Source organism: Saccopteryx leptura, chromosome 3, assembly GCF_036850995.1.
Source record: "Saccopteryx leptura isolate mSacLep1 chromosome 3, mSacLep1_pri_phased_curated, whole genome shotgun sequence".
Lineage (NCBI taxonomy): Eukaryota > Metazoa > Chordata > Mammalia > Chiroptera > Emballonuridae > Saccopteryx > Saccopteryx leptura.
This window is the reverse complement of record NC_089505.1, coordinates 36166046-36186716: the sequence shown is the minus strand read 5'-3', so window position 1 is coordinate 36186716 and position 20671 is coordinate 36166046. Positions and strand designations below refer to the sequence as shown.

Below are 20671 nucleotides of genomic sequence, written 5' to 3'. Positions count from 1 at the left end.
GAAAATTTATTCCTCAAAATTTCATAAAATGAATTTAGGTAAAAAAAAAAAAATCCTATTCTATCAGATTTTTTGATATTTATTAATCTATTCACAGTTTTCAGCTCTTCAACCAAACCTACATTGAACAGTAAACAGTTTATTTATTATTGATGCTAATTCAATAATGACTAATTAAGTAAATTAACAATATTCATTTAAAATTTAAAATATAGGCATAGAATATGCAAATTTGCAAGGACTAATCTTTGAGAACATTTTTCCTTGAGGAATTATCAGTTTAGATTTTTATTTTATTATAAATTTTCCAGAAGTATTTAATTTAAAAAGTGAAGAATGAATTCCAAAATCTCTAGAAACAGTTTTCTTGCAACTTTTAACTTCATTAACGTCTTCCATGCAGTGAAAAACACGACTCCTAAAAAAATAAAGATATTTAACAGTAGTTTATACAATTTTTATTTTGGTCTTATATGATAAAATTATATCAAAATTTCTATTTAATTTTTATATATCATATATATTGATATATATGTTGATATACATATCAATGTATATGTTGTATATATATTGATAAAACATACATTGTTTTGTTCTTTAAAATTGTTATATCTTCATATTCAAACATATGAATTTTACCATTATAATTGGAAGGTTTGTTTATTAAGACAGTAAGTGTTACCCTAAGTAATGCATATACAGTTTTTAAATTTAATATACAATATTCATCCTTTTAAAATTTTTGATTCATCTTTTTATGAATTTTACTTTAAGGAATAAAAATTACACACACATATATATGCATACAACACAGGATACATGAATAATATAGTAATTTTCAAAGACATAATTATGTAATATTTTCTGTGGTTTCTACCATTAGTAGGTCTAGGAATTGAAAGTTTTAAAGAAATATACCTCCTCCAAACCAGACTTTTGGGAGGTCAGATGTTTTTCTTTATTCTATAATTTGTAGAACAGGATAAAAAAGATTATATATACAATTTATTTTATGGTTCTGTTAGTCATGGCCAATAATTATTGTGTCCATTACATTTTCCATTTAAAACAAAGTGAAATAAAATAATAAAACTTAGCCAAGACAGAAATAGATATTTCCATTATTTCCCCATCAAACTACCATGTGGTGATACTGATCTGCTGTCTTTGTGCAAAGACCCCAGAGAAGACAGGCTAAGTGTGGAAGGGTCCTACAGTATATGCCAACTAAGTCAAACCTTTCATAAGGCCACAATGATCATTGTTGAAATTTTGAAACAGATATCTGTAAAAGTCAACATTTCTTCCTTTAGACATCCTGTTGTAATGGGTTTATAACAATAATTCTAATAGTATTTTATTCCTATGAAATCAACACAATGTATAAAATTACCAAAATTTAAAGTTTCTATGTCTTTTACCTGTATACTTATGCACTTTGTGCAAAACATTTAAAGCAAGCAAGACACTGTTCTGAAAACCAGTGAAGTCATTGATGAAGGGGGCTCGATCCCCACTAAGAAGCATTCGTGTTGGCAGACCTTTCTGGAATTCAGATGTTCTAATCAAAGTTGAAGGAAAGAGTGATGGAGCTAAATAATCCACAAATAAAGCCCAATTTCTTTCAAAATCAGCTTCTTGTTTAGAATAATACTTTAACCTACAACACAAATAGGGAGAAAGTATACATTTAGAATTAATCAACTCAGATTTTTTTTTTTTTGTATTTTTCTGAAGCTGGAAATGGGGATAGACAGTCAGACAGACTCCCACATGCGCCCGACCAGGATCCACCCGGCACGCCCACCAGGGGGCGACGCTCTGCCCACCAGGGGGTGATGCTCTGCCCCTCCCAGGCGTTGCTCTGCCGCTACCAGAGCCACTCTAGCGCCTGGGGCAGAGACCAAGGAGCCATCCCCAGCGCCCGGGCCATCTTTGCTCCAATGGAGCCTCGCTGCGGGAGGGGAAGAGAGAGACAGAGAGGAAGGAGAGGGGGAGGGGTGGAGAATGGGGGCTTCTCCTGTGTGCCCTGGCCGGGAATCTAACCCGGGACTTCTGCACGCCAGGCCAACGCTCTACCACTGAGCCAACCGGCCAGGACCTAATCAACTCAGAATTTTGCCAACTCAATTTTCAAAACAGATAATTTGTTCAAAACTACATTATCCTACTTTTTAGAATATAGATTGTAACTCTGGCCAGATAGCTCAGTTTGTTAGAGCATCATCCCAAAGCAGAGACTGCGTTTGGTTTTTGGTCAGGATACATAGAGGAACAGATTGATGTTCCTGTCTCCCTCTCTCCCTTCTTCCTCACTAAAATCAATCAATAAAAAAAACTTAAAAAATATAGAATACCAATTGTAGAAATTTGATTTTAGCCCTTAGATTTGAGAATTTAAATAGATTTTATTAGAATTTTAAATCTGGAAACTACTACCCCAGGAAATATGCTTTTAGTCAAATGTTTTGCCCTTTTTAGAAAGCATGCTCTACTTGCACAAACTCTTAAATTTTGTTATTTTAAAATGAAAAGATAAAAATCAAAGAAGACTAGCAAAGTTTCTGCTGATTTCTGATATTCCTTAAGGAATACACAATTTTCATTTCAGGTCACCACTAAGCAATGAAATAACTTACAGGGAATTTTTCTTGTATTTTAGGTAGTTTGGTATTTTTTTATGAAGATATATAGAGTTGTCCCCCCTTATCCAAAGTTTTGCTGTTCACAGTTTTAGCTACCTGTGGTTCAAAAATATTAAATGGAAAATTCTAGAAATAAATAGTTGTTAAGTTTTAAATTGCGTCACAGCAAAAAGATGCCATAAAGGCTACAGTTTCAATTATTTTCACAGACATGCCAAGAGAATGAACTCTTCAGATGACCAATATAATAATCAGCCCTGAAGCAACATTAAGAGTTAATATATACAAAACAATATGACTCCCAAATTTATAATTTGTTTATCTTAATGAATATGTGATCATTAGAAAAAATGAAATTAGATGGTTAACAAGAAGTCCTCAAACATGCGTGCCGTGTTTATATGTGCTTTTTAAATCAGTCACCATTCTTCCCTTCTTTCTAAACCAGATCTCACTCTGGGTGGCAGTCACCACTCCTAATACAGTGTCATTCACATCTGTACCAGTTGTGCAGCCTGATTCAACTGTATTTGTTATAAAGTGGGAGACTTTTGACATTATTTTCACTATCTAGCATGATAACCAAGATGATGCTTCTCCTCCTCCTCCTACTTTTCCTCCTCCCCCTCCTCTTCCTCCTCCTCCTCCTCTTCCTCCTCCGCCTCTTCTTCTTCTTTTTACAACACTCCAACCAACCAAGTTATCCGGCCAGGGCTTCCAAATTGCTTGAATATTTCCCTTCAAATATGTGTTAACCAAGCTATTTTTTCTGATCAAAATGGTGCAGAGATTAATTATTTGTCATTACATTTTCCAGTTTATAGACACCAGTTTGTGTAAAACAGGTTTTTATTTGTCATCTTGTACTTCTGGTTTTATTTTGAATTATTGCTTCGTAATTTGTTTTACTTTATGATACAAACTTAAATTTCTTCAGATTTTTCCTACCCACTTAGAAAATACTTAGGAACTTTGTCCAGTAAAGCATTTTCTTGTCAATTTTTTCTTTATTATAGTACTACTCCATGGTGGACATACTGGTAAATTAGTTCATTAAAAAAAAAAACTTCAATGAAAAAGATAATGTAAAATGAAAGATTGTTATAATATTAAAACAAAATAAGTTTAGATCCATTCTTACCTATTCTGAAAATTTTTTTGAGCCACCTCCAAGGATGAGACATGAGCAGCCCATAAGTACTTCAGCAGGTCATCAAAACTACTAGAATCTGACATTAAATGCTATCCAAGAGGGAAAATGTTATATTATTAAACAATTCTAACAATCTCTTTTCCTGAAAATCAGTTATATTTACAAATAAAAATTTTCAACATTCTAAATAAGTTTTTTCCCCCTAAAAGTTAAGGTATGAAAGATTCAATGCTTAACAATTCCTCAAAGCTTAATATTAGTTTATTAATTACTTGTGATGCTGAATCCGTGTGAAAGGAATAAACTGTATTTTATATTTTTATACTGTTCAGAACCAGAGCTTTAGTATATTAGTGTATTTTACTTACTTGTTTTTCTCTGCCTGTACAATGAGCTTTCCACAAAGGCTTAAGAGTCAGAAATGAGGAGAATGGGAGGAGTATGAGTATTTTGTGTAATCATATGAAACGTAATGACCAAGTTCTGTAAAGGGAAACTTGGTCTTTGTCATGTCCTCTTTCACACATGACACTTTACTTTGGACATCAATATTTGATTCTGATTGTCAAATGATTATTTCAGCTGATAAGTGTTTATAAAGAGAGTATAAATAATCTGATCAAATTCACCCCAACTTATTTTATTATTATATTTCTATTTAAGTTTTTGCTCAATTGAAATTATGATAAATGAGAATACTAATATTCTATTAAATCATAATTCTCACATGTTTGTGTATAATTTATTTGGTGTGAGGAAAGTAGAAAATGTAGCATCAATATTCTATGGGTAATAGGGGTGCTAATAGGTGCTAATATGATATGATGTTACTGAGTAATCTACTCACATTAATATTGCTGTCATAAATGACAAATGTTTTAATTCTGGTTAGAAATTTTATTCTTTAATAGCATATTAATTAATGCATAAAATACCCTACATTAAATATACTATTCAAAAATTATCTGGCCACCCCAAAATGTATTAATACAATTACTAAAAAAAAAAAAGACCTGGTAAAATTCATTCCACTTTTTCATTGCTTCTGGAAATGATGAATGACAGCTAGAAACATTATAACAAAAATTCATCTGATCCTTGGATGGCGGCAGAAGAGTGACATTCTCTGATGGTATTCCCATTAAGCCAGAATCAACTGCAGCAAGGAAGGGCATTGCAGAGAGATAAAAATTGAGGTCTGTATAAACAAAAAGTTATTATTGATATTGTTAATGTACAAAAAAGGATTGTTTTGAGTAAGGAAATCTATTATAATGGTAAGTCCATAGACCTAGAAATGTGGTAAAACTTAAGCAGCAGTTCTGGGTACTTTAGAAACTATGAGAAATTTACTTTATTGTCATATACAACTCAAATATGCTCTCTTGAAAACTTTACTCTCATAAAGCAGAATGGATTTATATTGTAGATTTATTATTTTAAATTAAAAAAATGATGACACTAAATTTAAAAATAGTAATTAAATTCTAAAGTACAATAAATGAAAAAGAAAAAATAAGTAACATTTATAGAATGTTATTATAAACATTATAATAACGTTATAAATTTATGTTAAGTTATTATAAATTTGAAAACCTGATGCATCCTTAAAATATTCTAACATATAGCTAGATTTTTGCCTTGTTAATAAAGTTTTGTTTGATAACATGTCAGAAATTTCTACTTATGTCCTACACATTTTTTTGATCATACTATATATAGTTTATTATCCTAATTTACAAATGCACACAATATTATATTTAAATTAATTTTGAAACATGGTATTTTGTTGATTTTTGTCCTATGTATTTAAAACAAATTTTGAGGTTACTAGTTTTCTTTAGTTGGTAATTTTATAATTGGATAAACTAATTAATAAATTAAATATATATAGCTATATACTTAAAATTCCTTTCAAAAGATTCAGATTTGGGTTGAATGATTTGTAAAAAGCAGTAATTCTGATACATGTTTTTGTTTTTGTTTCTCTAATTGAGATTTTTAGTTAAATTGATACTTTGTTGAAAGGTCATCAATTTGAGGTTTACACTCACCGGCCCACCAACTGTCAACAGAGATGCACAAAGGATCTCCTGACTTATGGCCACAGTTTGTCCTTTGGGTTGGATCAGCTAATCTGCCTAAAAGATAGAAAATTTAGAGTTGGGTTTACTAGACCATTTCCAAGTTATAGATTAAAGAAAAAGAAAAAATTGACTAGTTGCATTGTGTTTATTGGAAAGTACTAAATATTTTCTGAAAATACTGTTACCCTTTTTATCACTGTCTTTTTTTTATGACTTCTCTTTTTTTTTTTTACCATTTTTTATTTATATTTTTTTCATTTTTTAAACATTTTTACAATAATTTTCTCTTTCAAAGGCCTATTTTTTAAAACTCTGTAGTTTGTATTTCTTCTACTTAATAACTCTCGTACCCTTTATCTTCAATATATAGGGACTCAAAACGGATGTATAGTAAACAAGATCTAAACCCTGTTTGCCATTATTTATTCACCATTTGACCCCAGATAAATAAATTCTGCAAGTATCTCTTTTCATTTTCTCTTTTTAAGTGAGAGAAGGAAAGAGAGACAGACTCCCAAATGAGCCCGGAATGGGGTCCACCCAGAAACCCCCATCTGGAGCTGATGCTCAAATCAACTGAACTATCCTCAGTGCCTGAGGCTGACAGGTTTGGACCAACAGAGCCATCCTCAGTACCTGGGGTTGATGCTCGAAACATTCGAGACACTGGTTGCAAGAAGGGAGGAGGGAGAGAATGGGGGAGGGAGGGGAAGAAAAGCAGATGGTTGCTTCTCATGTGTGTCCTGACCTGAAACTGAACCCAGGACATCCATACCCCAATCCAAAGCTATATGTACTGCGCCAACCAGCCAGGGCTGCAAGCATCATTTTTCTAATCTGCGTCCTAGAAAGACTGACAATAATTGCTTCATAGAAGTTTGGGGATGTTAAATGAAGAAGAAATCAAAGTGCTCAGCTCAGTGAACATGTGCTCCATAAATATTAGCCATTATTTTATTTTTATACCTTTTCTTTTTGTCATCATTTCTTACCTCCTACTTTTCCAACTTCTCTTTCTGGTCCTTTAGCACATTTTTTTTTTTTTAATCTTTTGTGCCTTCTACATATACTCATTGCATGTCCTTCAATTTCTTATTTATTTATTTATTTATTCATTTTTGGGGGGAGAGAGAGAGAGAGAGAGAGAGAGAGAGAAGGGGGAGGAGCAGGAAGCATCAACTCCCATATGTGCCTTGACCAGGCAAGCCAGGGTTTTGAACCGGCAACCTCAGTGTTTCCAGGTTGACGCTTTATCCACTGCGCCACCACAGGTCAGGCTTTAAATATCTTATTTATTGATTTTTTTAGAGAGAGAGAGGAGTGAGAGAGAGAGAGAGACAGAGAGAGAGAGAGAGAAGGGGGAGGAGCAGGAAGCATCAACTCCCATATGTGCCTTGACCAGGCAAGCCCAAGGTTTGGAACCGGCGACCTCAGTGTTCCAGGTCGACGCTTTATCCCACTGCGCCACCACAGGTCAGGCCGCATGTCCTTCAGCTCTTTGATCTATGACCATCTCTTTCTCCCTCTCAAACATTTCCATACCTGGTTTATTCTCTCTACCCCTGCTTTCCCTTTTCTCTAATCCCCAGACAGGGTTTTGCCCCACCAACTTCTCTCTGGTCCAGTCTTTACGCAGTTATGGAGAACATACCCTTCTTTTCTCCAAATAACATTTTCTTTTTCTTTTCTTTTTTTCTTATTGGAGAGGATGGGAGATAGTGAGGTAGACTCTTTGAAGCTCCCTGACTGAGATCCACCATCTACAGTCAATGCTAGAGTACTAAGCTATTTTTAGCACCTGAGGCTGACAGGCTTGGACCAACCAAGCTATCCTTAGCACTTGGGGCCAATACTTGAACCGATCAAGCCACTGGCTGTGGGAGGAAAAGAGGAAGAGAATAGAGAGAAGGAGGGGAAAAGAAACACATGGTTGCTTCTCCTGTGTGCCCTGAATGGAAATCAAAGCCAAGACGTCTATATGCTGGGCCAACACTCAATTCATTGAGCCACTGGCCAGGGCCCAAATAACTTTTCTGCAACATTTACATGTTCTTCTTTCTGGTTTCCATCCCCTACATCACTATGTACTTCCCTCTCACCAGTTTGGTATGTTTCCCGTGAACCTAATCAGTTTTCTTTTTACCTTTTCATTCTAGTTTCTGACTTGGCTCCTCTTGATTCTCAAGTGGACAAGAGAAAAGACATGTGCAGTTCTGTTAATGCATGAAAATATTTCAAATTTTTAATTTTTTCTTTAAACCAGAAAAATATTCAAGTAGGTGAAACATTCCTTTCCTAATTATTAGGTTTTGTCTCATTTAGGAGTTTTTTGTTTGTTTGTTTTTTCCCAGGGGAGAGCGCAGACACAGTCCCCCACTACCACAAATTATGCAGACAAGTTTTCCACATTTGGGGAAATCGCAGGGGTCAGCACATCCAGAGTGCAATGGATAAGCCTCGCCCTGGGAAAACCACCTTCGTGATCATGGTATCTCCCCTGCCAGGTAAGTATTCATTTGGGAGTTTTTATGAAATTATTTCCAAGACTCTTTTCTTTTAAGCCCACTCAGTGTCTGAAGACATTCATCCGTGATGCTAACCTAAAAGTTGCTTATGTCGCTGACTGCCACAGTTTCCACTCCGAACCCTCCCTGTGCTGCAGTTCCATTTCTGTCAAATCCCCACCAGTCTCCTTTATGGGTGATTACAAATAATTTCCAAGTGAGCATGCCTGAAACTAAGCACTCTTGATGGTCAAGAAAACTGTTTTATGAACTTTTTTTTTCTCTTGTTGTCAGAAGAATTTTACCACTTTTCTAACTCTTGTAGATACTTTCTGCACTGCCCCCTTCTTTAAAGCTGAAACGAGTTTGCCTCTGGTCATCATATCCTCTGAGGAATTGTTTTTTGTTTTTCCATGGCAAGAAGTACATCATTCTCAATTGCCTTTACCAAAAACTGTTTCTTGTCATACCCATTTTTTTTTTTTGTATTTTTCTGAAGCTGGAAACGGGGAGAGACAGTCAGACAGACTCTCGCATGCGCCCGACCAGGATCCACCCGGCACGCCCACCAGGGGTGATGCTCTGCCCACCAGGGGGCGATGCTCTGCCCCTCCTGGACGTCGCTCTGCCGCGACCAGAGCCACTCTAGCGCCTGGGGCAGAGGCCAAGGAGCCATCCCCAGCGCCCGGGCCATCTTTACTCCAATGGAGCCTTGGCTGCGGGAGGGGAAGAGAGAGACAGAGAGGAAGGAGGGGGGCGGGTGGAGAAGCAAATGGGCGCTTTTGCCTATGTGCCCTGGCGGGGAATCGAAGCCGGGTACCCCGCATGCCAGGCCGACGCTCTACCGCTGAGCCAACCGGCCAGGGCCTCATACCCATTTTTTTAGAGAACAAAATTAATGCTATATGTGGTGTTTAAATCTAAATTCCTGTACTTCCAGCATTTCCTTCTCTCATCTCTTTTTCTGCCCCAAATATTACACTAATTACAAATTCTGTCCTTTAGTCAATTCTATTACTTTTTTCATGAATTTATTTTCTAAAATAATTCATCAATATTCACCTTGTATTTCAAGAGTTACCTTAAATTTTATTCTATTTCTAGATTATTCCAGCTCACAACACTCTCACTTTTTAAAAATTATTTTTATTTATTCATTTTAGAGAAGAGAGACAGAGAGAGAGAGAGAGAGAGAGAGAGAGAGAAGGGAGGGAGGAGCAGAAAGCATCAACTCCCATATGTGCTTTGATCGGGAAAGCCCAGACTTTTGAACCGGCGACTTCAGCATTCCAGGTTGATGCTTTATCCACTGTGCCACCACAGGTCAGGCTACACTCTCACTTCTATCTAGTGCTTTTTATACTTTAATCCTTATTGTCTTTTGGTTATATCATTTCTAACATTCTTTCCTAACCACATTATAAGTCCTTTAAGAGAGGACGTGAAATGTACATAAATTTCTCCTACACTTGCCGCAGGTCTTTCTTTTTTTCCATCTTTCCCTCTTTGATGGCATTTCTATACCTTGTCTTAGACTCCCAATATTCTCTTTCTAGTTCCAACATTTTTCCAGTTAAAATTTTTACTAAGCAATAAAAGTGAATGAATATTGACATATGCAACCAAATAGATAAATCTCAAAATAATTCTGACAAGTGAAATAAACCAGACAAAAAGAGTACACAACAGTTTATATGAAAATTTTAGATAATGCTCTCTAATCCTCCATCATAGAAAGCAGACTGGTGGTTCCCAGCATAGTCAGGGGCTGAGGTGGGATGAGAGTTGAAAAAGTAGGGAAGCAGGGAGAGAATAGATAAAGAGGGTGAAAAAGTCCTTAAAGATGAGAATACAAAGGGGAAAAGAAAAATTTCAGGATGATATATAAGATCATTATCTATGATGCCAGATTCAAGGCTATATACATATATCAAACATCAAATAATACATTCTTTTATTATTATTATTATTATTATTATTATTATTATTATTACTTAATGAAAGGAGGGGAGTCAGAGACAGACTCCAGCATGTGTCCTGACCAGGATCCACCCAGCAAGCCCACTCGGGGGTGAAGCTCTGCCCATGTGGGGTGTTGCTCCATTGCTCAACAACCAGGCTCTTCTTAGCACTTGAGGTGGAGGCCATGGAGCCATCCTCAGTGCCTGGAGCCAACTGGCTCCAATTAAGCTACTGCTGCAAGAGGGTGGGGAGGGGGAGGGAGGGAGAGAGAGAGAGAGAGGTGAGAGGGGAAGGGTGGAGAAGCAGATGTGCACTTCTCCTGTGTGCTTGGACTGGGAATCAAACCTGGGACATCCATTCTACCATTGAGCCAACTGGCCAGGGTAAATAATACATTCTTAAAATGTGTAGTTTATTATAAATTAATAAAGTTATTTTAAAAAACTCAAACAAGCAAAAAACAAACGTTTACGGTGTTTATATTGTATAAGCATTAGGTCCTATTACTAAACTAAAACATATTGTTTAAAGAACCAACTAAAAACTCCTCAGTTTGACATTAGAAACATCTCTTAATCTGGCTCTAATTAATGTCAAATTTATCACCGATTATCCTTTTCACATTCCAATTCTGTCACTGAGGTATACTTTCTCTTAACACGACCTGCCACCTTTGCCGTCTTCATTTGTATGCTAGCTGTTTTATTCTATCAATTCCTCCACCAAACTCTTTGGTACTACTTTCTTTCCATGATGATCTCAGCCCATGACTGTTATCCTGTTTCCTGAGATACTCTTATACTTATGATCCTTATCTTGAAATACTTCTATGGGTTACTTTCAAAATTTTAAAACTTATTTTGGTTTTCTCTAGTTATGTCCTGTAGTTAACTAAATTAAATATTAAGTAAAATCATCCACTAAAAACTAAAAAATCCCATTTATTATGTTCTCTAATGAAAGTAAATTTTGGCCTGACCAGTTGGTGGTGCAGTGGATAAAGCATCAGCCTGGGTGCTGAGGACTCATATTTGAAACCTTGAGGTCACCTGCTTGAGCTCAGGATCATAGACATAACCTCATCATCACTAGCTTGAGCCCAAGGTCACTGGCTTGAGCAAGGGGTCACTGGCTTGGCTGAAGTCCCCTGGTCAAGGCACATATGAGAAAGCAATCAATGAACCACTAAGGTGCCTCAAGGAAGAATTAATGCTTCTCATCTTTCTCTCTTACTCTGTCTCTATCTGTCCCTCTCTCTGTCTCTAAAAATAAATAAGTAAATAAATAATAAAAAAATTTAAAAAGAAGAAAGAAGTAAATTTTGAAAATAGCCAAGCCAGCGTTCAACCTTGCCTTTTGCTCATTACTGAACACAGGGTAAAAAAGTTCATGGGTTTTCTTTTTGGAATTCTCCTTATCTATGTCTTAGGAGTTTAGATATTCCTCTTCTTCATGCTGAAGACTGGTTAAGAGTAGGAGGTAAATTAGGTGTCAGGAGACCTCCCTGAAAAACTTGGTAGTAATGCTAGCTCAGGATGTCATAACAGATCATCTTTTCCACAGAGCTACCCATTATTCTCATTGATTCATTTCTTCTAGTATTATTTTCTGGAAGCAAATGGTGAGGGTCCCTTATTTCTTGAGTGCCATTGTTAACCAGAACAAGCTAGCTTGGGATTTACTTTTGTTCCAAAACAAATCTTTACTTTCATTTCTGAGTATAAATATAATTTTCAGGGACACAACACATGAGAGGTTTTTCCATTGAGGGTTTTTCTCCTTGATCACTCCAATTCACATAACCACTTAATCACATACAAACTGCAGATAATTCAGATTAATTTTACGCACTTTTGTTTATTTAATTAGTATTGCCTTCATTGTTTTGTTACTTCCCAATGCTTAGAACTAGACATGGCATCTAGTAGCACCTCATTTAATTGTTGTTCACACTGAATGAACTAGGTCTAACATGCTGTGTCTCAGTGAATGAGGTAACCACTAGCCATTTGTGAGTACTTATATTGAAATTAAATAAAATTAAGACTTTGGATTTGTGGAAGCATTAGCCATTTCAAGTGCTCAGTAGCCATATATAAGAACATGTGAGCATAGTAGAACTCTCCTGCTCCCATGCTGGACAGTTCAAATATAAAAATTCTAAATATTGCACACAGTCCTATTGCTGAGTAGAAAAACCATGCACACTGAAGACATTAAATAAATGCTTGATAAAGACGGATTTGGAAAGAATGAGGTGGAAAATAGAAGAAGAGAAGTCAGAATAAGAATAGTTGGAAAAGGAGTAGGAAGGGAAAAAAGGAAAAAATAATCAATTTTTACAATCATGGTATTCTATACAAAAGGTAAGACTTCCTACTTAACTTTTGGTTAAATGAAAGAGTCATGAAATGAAAGACAGACATTCTTACCTGTATAATATTGCCATCCATGATGTACAGGTAATCCCCATAAAATATTTTGTTCATTTTCTGGTGCAAATCTTTCAAAATACTTGGCTGTCTCATTCAATAAGACTTTATACATCCCTTGTCTCTCTAGGTAATGCCAGAAATTAATGATGTACTTTCCATTTTCTACCTTGTAATCACGAAGCTGACCAGGACAATCTTTCCATAGAGGAGGATATGCATCCGAGATACTGGATACTCCTGCAAAAAAACCAAAAATACACCCAATTACTATACTGGCCAAGGAAAAATGCAAAGTCATGGTATTTAAACTGGAGATCGAGAGATGACAGGTTTATTCTGAAGTGGAATTTTTTTGTACCTCTGCTAATCAATACTATTTATTATCTTCCCTGGAAACTGTAGGGTGGCGTTAAATAAAGATAATGATCTACCTTCTTGGCTAATTATCTCCTGAGTAAGTAACGTCAGTATATATCAGTCTCTAGGTATTTTAGTGAGGATGTATTTTTTCTAAATTTATTTCTGCCTCTGTCTTCTGTCTACCTTATTAACTCTAATGATGAATTTTATGTCCTCCCTAGAGGTATTGTATTTTTAAAAATGACTATTGTTCTCAATTAATCTCTATTTGGTGGGATTTAGCAACACGAAATAATAAAGTAAGTAATTTTAGATAGAATTTGAAAGACATGTTAGTGAGATTTTTGACTTTGCCAGATCTCTCTTAAATTTCAGCCACATGCAGGCCCAGACTTGTATGTCTGAACTGTTAACCCAAATTCACATCAGTAAGATCTGAGCCAAAGGCTGTGTGCAGGTATTTATTTGGGGGTTACAGAATAAAACAAAAGGAGGGAGAAAATAAGGAACAAAGGAGAAGCTGATACAGGAAGAGATGGCTGGCTTGTCTCCACTAATGGCATGAGTGCTCAGTGTTTTCTAGGGACAAAGGAAGACCTTTATAATGAAAGACCCAGGGGCTTTGTGAAAACGAAGTGAGAAGACTTTAGTCTAATCCTCCACTGATAAAGATGACCCAATGAGGAAAAATTCTCCTGCCATTCAGGTTGCACAAGTCTGAGTACCAAACAGGTTCTTCCGGGCATCCCAGAAAGCAGCAGAGGCGTGAAATCCCAGGTAGCATGCAAGAGGTAAAAGGAGTGGCTGAAATTAAGCTGCCAGTTGAAGCTGCATGAAGTAGGTCAAAGCCTGTGTGGAACTGGTCCTAGCAGCAGGGAGCCAGAGAGCCCAGACCCTGAGACTGCCAACAGGTATACGCAAGAGTCACAAGAAAAGCTGCTCTCTCTGGCCACACACTAGGAAAGGACACCTTCTCTGACTACAATAAAAACAAGCTGAAAATCAATAATGAAAGGACAACAGAATTACCTAAGATACAAGATGATCAAATAAAAGTCAATAGCATGTTTATATATTAACAAGTAGAAACAAAATTTTTAAGTGCCATTTATAATCACTCCAAAAAAAATAAAGTAAAATATTTAAGTTTAAATGTAAGAAAACATGTAAAAAATTTGTATGATGAAACAAATCAAAGGAGACCTAAATGTTTGTACCATATTTGTGGTCTGGAAAATTCAACATACAGTAGTAGAGATGTCAATTCTCCCTCAATTTATACATAGGCTTCACATAATCTTTAACAATTTCTCAACAAGTTTTATTTCCCTTAAGAATAAACAATTTTACTCTAAAATTTATATGGAAAGGGAAAGACCCTATAGTATCTAAGAATTATTTTGAACAATAAGGATAAAAGGGGAGGAATTGCTTCTCCGATCTTAATACATAGCCACAATAATCAAGAAAATGTGATACGGTTAGAGGAATAGGTTTGTAGATAATGAGACAAAATAAGAAAACTCAAAATAAATCTGCAAAAATATGTGCAATAAACTTTGACAAAGTTACAAACTCAACTCAATAAAGGTGGGATAGATTTTTGAGTAAATGATGCTAGAGCAATTGGACATCCATAGGCAAACAAATAAACCTAAAAGTAATTCACACACCTTATACAAACATTAACTCAAAACAGAGGAGAAACATAAATTTAAAACATACAGCTATAAATCTTCTGAAAAAGAAGTTGGGATAAAAATCTTTGAAACAAGATTGAGCAAAAGATTCTTAGACTTGACTTTAAAAACACTTAAAGTAAAAGTTCATAAATATAATTTGATAAATTGGACTCAGCAAAATTTAAAAAATTTGCTTTCTGAAAAATTGTGTTAAGAGGATGAATAGATAAGCCATAAAAAGAGAACTGGTAAATAGAACTCAGAAAAAATCGTTAAATTTCCCTCTGTGAAAGATTTTATTATGAGGATGAAAATATAAGCTACAGACTGAGCAAAGGTATTTGCTAACCACATATTCAACAAAGGCTTGTGTTTAGAATATATAAAGAATTCTCAAAACTCAACAACAATCAAATTAGAAAATGGGAAAAAGATATCAACAGTCATTTTACTGAAGAAGAGATACAGATATCAAGAAAGCAAATGAAAAAGTACTTAATATCTTTTCATTATTGAAGAAATACAAATTAAAACCATAATGATATATCACTACCTACCTATCAGAATGGCTAAAAAATATAGTGATAACACAAATTCTAAGAAGGTCGTGAGAAGCTGTATCACTTGCATGTGGTTGGTGGAAATGTAAAATGGTACAACCATTCTAGAAAATAGTTTGTCAATTCCTTTTGAAACTAAAAATGGACTTACCATATGACCCAGGAATTAAGCATATTTCCTAGGGAAATGACAGCTTATATTCATGCAGAGAGTTGCACACAGATATTCAGAGCAGCTTCATTTGGGTAAAGCTAAAGAGTGTAAGAGCCAAGATCCAATGGCTTCAATAAATGAATAGGTAAATGGTGTACCTATGCCATAGAATACTACTCAGCAATAAATGGGAACAAACTATTGATACATGCAACAACTTGAATGACCCTCAAGGATATTATTTTCAATTTTAAACTTGCCAATCACAAAAGGAAACATACATACTACATGATTTCATTTATATAATATTTGTGAAATAATGTTAAGTGTAGCAGTGAAGAACAGATTAGTCATTGTCAGGGGTCAAAATGGAGGGTGGGATGGACTAAGTGTGGATCAAAAGAGGTAGAATAAAGAAGTCTCGTGCTGATAGTACACTTAATAATCTTGATTGTGATGGTGATTACATAATGTTACACATGTGATGAATTTGTCTAGAGATACACACATACATGGTCAGGCATGCAAATGAGTCCAGTTATAACTGATCTCATTCGTGATCAGTGAATAAACTGTATATATAGATTGAAGCAAAGTCAATATTTTGGTTTTGATCATGTAAAATGTTCACATTAGGGGACTTCAGATGAAGGATGCCTGTTACCTCCCTCATATTTCCTTGCACTTTCCTACAAATAGGTAATTATTGCAGAATAATAACTTTTATTAACGAGTGGGAATACATAGATGTTATTTTATTATATACATATATGGCTACATTCCTCTCAGGGGTTATACTATTTTACTCTGTTAACAGTAATGAAGGTTTTAAGTTGTCTCGATTTTTGTTCATTTCTAAGTAGAGAAATGGTGTGCCAGTATGTATTTAATTTGTGTTTCTCTTATCATGAATATGTTAACATAAAGAATATAAATAAACATCAAAAAGTATTTACATGTATCATAACTCTTTCCCAACTTCCAGCTTAATTAATAATTTTAGGACTACAAGCAAGAAACAGGCACAGACAGAATTTATTTTTGGAGGGAAAGAATGCGTAAGACACTGCATCTTAATTGTCTTTTTCTCCTGTATTAATGTTTAATTTAAATTCAGTTTAACAGACGTATTTTGTACAGTACGTGCAAATACACTGTTCTTAAGACAGCGATTTCAGTTTTAGGGCTCCCAGTTTTATATTCTGCTACTAACACGGACAAAAATGCCTATGAGATTAATTCTCATCACCAGCCCCATATCATAAAACCATAAATTCTATGTATTTTCAGTAAGTGATCTAAACAACCTGATCCATCCTGCTGCATAAAAGTATTTTATATAGTGAATCTCTGTTACTGTTTCATAGCCAGCTTGTGTAGTATATTTTAGGTCAGGACAAATGTATGAAGAGAGTCAGTTTAAGTCAATAATAGCCAAGGGCTTTCTGCTTAGGAGGCGGTGAGACAGAGCCTGTTTTTAATTTCCTTCCTAATTAAGTGGAGCATTTCTTCATCTTTAAGTGACATTTGAATATCATTATGCCAAAATATATCACAATGATTACAAACTCTGGTGTTTTTTTTTTTGGGGGGGGTTACTAATTATATTTCTTTTTACATTAATTACAGTCCTTTTATTTCATCCATTTAAACTCTATTCAATTTTTAAGATTTACTCCAATTCACATTTCCTTCCACGATTATTCCAACACACAATATTCTCTCTCTTTTGCAAATATTATCACATTGCTACCCAGTGTCTTATCCTTTGGCTGCGTTGTCCAGTAGAGAGTTTATTCTTACTTACCTTCTCCAATATGTTGTATTCTCTGAAGGAAGTGATTAAAACTCTCTTTAAAATCCTGTATGGGCCCTGGCCGGTTGGCTCAGCGGTAGAACGTCGGCCTGGCGTGCGGGGGACCCGGGTTCGATTCCCGGCCAGGGCACATAGGAGAAACGCCCATTTGCTTCTCCACTCCCCCCTCCTTCCTCTCTGTCTCTCTCTTCTCCTCCCGCAGCCAAGGCTCCATTGGAGCAAAGATGGCCCGGGCGCTGGGGATGGCTCCTTGGCCTCTGCCCCAGGTGCTAGAGTGGCTCTGGTTGCGGCAGAGCGACGCCCTGGAGGGGCAGAGCATCGCCCCCTGGTGGTCTGAGCGTCGCCCCTGGTGGGCGTGCCTGGTGGATCCCGGTCGGGCGCATGTGGGAGTCTGTCTGACTATCTCTCCCCGTTTCCAGCTTCAGAAAAATACAAAAAAAAAAAAAAAAAAAAAAAAAAAAACCCTGTATGGTCTCCATAACCCTTAGAATTAAATTATTAGGTGGGTAAAAATAAGTGTCACCTCACCAGATAAAGTTAGAGTCTTGTTCCTAGCCCACATTAAATTATAAATCAAATTGCTAGTTATTCTTTTCCCTCCCTTTTTTCATCTTTGTTTTCCTTTGATGGTAACACTTTGCCTTGCCATAAGTTCCCAAAATTGTTCTGCTAACTTCACTTATTTTTCTATTACAATCTAACTGCTAAACAAAAAATTAAAAATAAACTGTACATGCAACATCATGGATATATATAAAAATAATTATTCTTTGGGGCCCTGGCCGGTTGACTCAGCGGTAGAGCGTCGTCCTAGCGTGTGGAAGACCCGGGTTCGATTCCTGGCCAGGGCACACAGGAGAAGCGCGCATTTGCTTCTCCACCCCTCCGCTGAGCCTTCCTCTCTGTCTCTCTCTTACCCTCCTGCAGCCAAGGCTCCATTGGAGCAAAGATGGCCCGGGCGCTGGGGATTGCTCTGTGGCCTCTGCCTCAGGCGCTAGAGTGGCTCTGGTAGCAACATGGCGACAACCAGGATGGGCAGATCATCGCCCCCTGGTGGGCAGAGCGTCGCCCCTGGTGGGCGTGCCGGGTGGATCCCGGTCGGGCGCATGCGGGAGTCTGTCTGACTGTCTCTCCCTGTTTCCAGCTTCAGAAAAATGAAAAGAAAAAAAAATAATAATAATTATTCTTTGTGTTACCACAATTTTTCCCCAAAATACTAACAGTCTCATCTTACCTCTTAAAATATTTTTTGCTGGCCAGAACAAAAGTAGCTTTAGATTTATGATGATTTTTTGTTTCAAATAAAACTCCAGTCTAATTCTTGAGTGTTGATACTATTTTGAAGAGGATGAAACCTTTATAACGTTCTCCAGCATGGCCTTTCTATTCTTCATCACCCCAATCAGAGAATTTCAAATATTGCAAGCACACTCATCTTACACAGACTCTTGGGTGTATTCTCAGCATTCAGAATAAAGTTTGGCATGTAATACAAATTCAATTAATAGCTGTTAATTATTTAAGGGACTAAGACTAGGTCTTTAAAAGTTGGCATCCATGTGGTTTTGCCTTAGTGAATGCCCACTATCTTGTATAGTGTTCTCTAGGACAGTAGTCACAAGGCTGTTGGGCCATTTAGACTTAAATTAATTCAAATTAAATAAAATTAAATATTTGGTTTTTTAATCACACTAGTCCCATGTGCTCAATAGTCATATGTGGCTGGTGCTACCATACCAGCAAGTACACACACATAATATTTATCATGGAAGAAAGTTCTATTGGGCAATGCTAGATACAAAATTCTGAACACAAGAGTTATTTTATAATGTTTGGTACAGAAAAATGATGATAAAAAAGAGAGCCATGAGAAAGGAGGAAGTATACAAGAAGACAGAATTGAGAGAAACATAACAATTTTTAAAAACTGATATTCTTATTAGTTTACTTTATATTGAAAATTCATTAAAACAAAAGAATATTATTTCTTACCTGAATGATTATGCCAGCCAGGCTGTAGAGACAATCTCCATAAAAAATTTGTTAATTTTTGTGTGCAAGTTATTCAAAATACTGGCTGCTTGGTTCACTAGAACTTTGTAGCTCCCCATTATCTCACAGTATAGCCAACAATCAATAATTTTTTTATTCTTTACCCTGTAGTTACTGAACTTACCAGGGCTCTCTTCCCACAGAGGAAGATGAAAAGCTGAGTTATAGATTGTTTGAACTAAAGAAACAGATATACAACCAACTAATACAGAGGCCCAAGAAAGAAGGATAGTCATGATGACAAAGTTAGAGGCTCAGATTATGGCAAGGCTTTTATTGGAAAATTGAGGAGGGCATCATAGAATATATTTATATCTAGCCAATCAAAACATTCTTTTTCTTAATGATACTTAGGTGGAGATGGAAATGCCTTACCAATGAAACTAGGGTAACTCCCTTGAAATGTAAGGTTACCAGTCTGGAATTTTATTCCCATGACTTGAGGTAAATTTATAATTACATTATTGTAAGGCTATGTAAGTAAACATTTTAAAAGTGTTTATAACATATCAACATTCCTTTATACACTCGTTAGTGCTACCTGTTCTATTTAGAAATTTGAGTGTGTGTGTGTATGTATGTGTGTGAGAGAGTCAGTTCAGTTTTTTTTTAAATTTCTAAAATACCTTCTTAACCAAAGAAAATCTTTCAGAAGTAAATTTGAAGTACTTTTGAGTACTTTTCCTCAAAAGATTTTTTTTCTTTTTTGTGACAGAGAGAGTCAGAGAGAGGGACAGAAAAACAGGAATAGAGAGAGATGAGAAGCATTAATTCTTTGTTGCGGCACCTTAGTTGTGCATTGATTGCTTTCTCATATGTGCCTTGACTGGGGGGGGGGCTACAGCAGACTGAGTGACCCCTTGCTCGAGCTGGTGACCTTGGGCTCAAACTGGTGAGCCTTGCTCAAACCAGATAAGCTTGTGCACAAGCTGGAGACTTTGGAGTCTCGAACCTGGGTCCTCCACATCCCATTCCAATGCTCTATCCTCTGTGCCACCACCTGGTCAGGTTACTCAAAGGATTTTGAAAATACTGTCATTTTGAACATAAGTGTTGTTTTAAACATATTGTTGTTTTGAACATTGGAATGGAATGAAGTGCCTTATAAGACAGTTCCTAATCATTAGGTAGGTTTAAACAAAAGTAATTATCATTTGAAGTGTATTGTAAAAGGTGTTTACACATATTACCCTAAAGGTTTATACATATTTGAAATTTTTTTCTAGACTTTTCCTTTTATTCTAGTTCATGGTCTGTTTTT

General features: G+C 36.0%; 1 protein-coding gene and 1 non-coding gene across 2 annotated transcripts; both read right to left on the bottom strand.

The window, feature by feature from the left end:
* Window positions 1-317: 317 nt before the first annotated feature.
* On the bottom strand, window positions 318-19646 carry LOC136398145 (protein LEG1 homolog). Its single transcript, XM_066372541.1, has 7 exons — window positions 19535-19646; window positions 12784-13023; window positions 5853-5939; window positions 4812-4996; window positions 3787-3887; window positions 1422-1660; window positions 318-418 (listed from the first exon to the last, which is right to left on the bottom strand). Exons 1-7 carry the CDS (start codon window positions 19644-19646, stop codon window positions 318-320), a joined length of 1065 nt encoding a protein of 354 aa, XP_066228638.1.
* On the bottom strand, window positions 8234-8397 carry LOC136401707 (U1 spliceosomal RNA). The gene has a single exon (XR_010750713.1). It is a non-coding gene; the product is annotated as a U1 spliceosomal RNA (small nuclear RNA).
* Window positions 19647-20671: the final 1025 nt, after the last annotated feature.

Coding starts and splice junctions, on each gene's coding strand:
- LOC136398145 (XM_066372541.1), bottom strand. CDS start 19,646: ATGACTATCCTTCTTTCTTGGGCCTCTGTATTAGTTGGTTGTATATCT. Junction 4,997..5,852: donor TGTTGACAGTTGGTGGGCCG/GTGAGTGTAAAC, acceptor TTGTTTATACAG/ACCTCAATTTTTATCTCTCT. Junction 419..1,421: donor CAAAGTGCATAAGTATACAG/GTAAAAGACATA, acceptor TTATTTTTTTAG/GAGTCGTGTTTTTCACTGCA.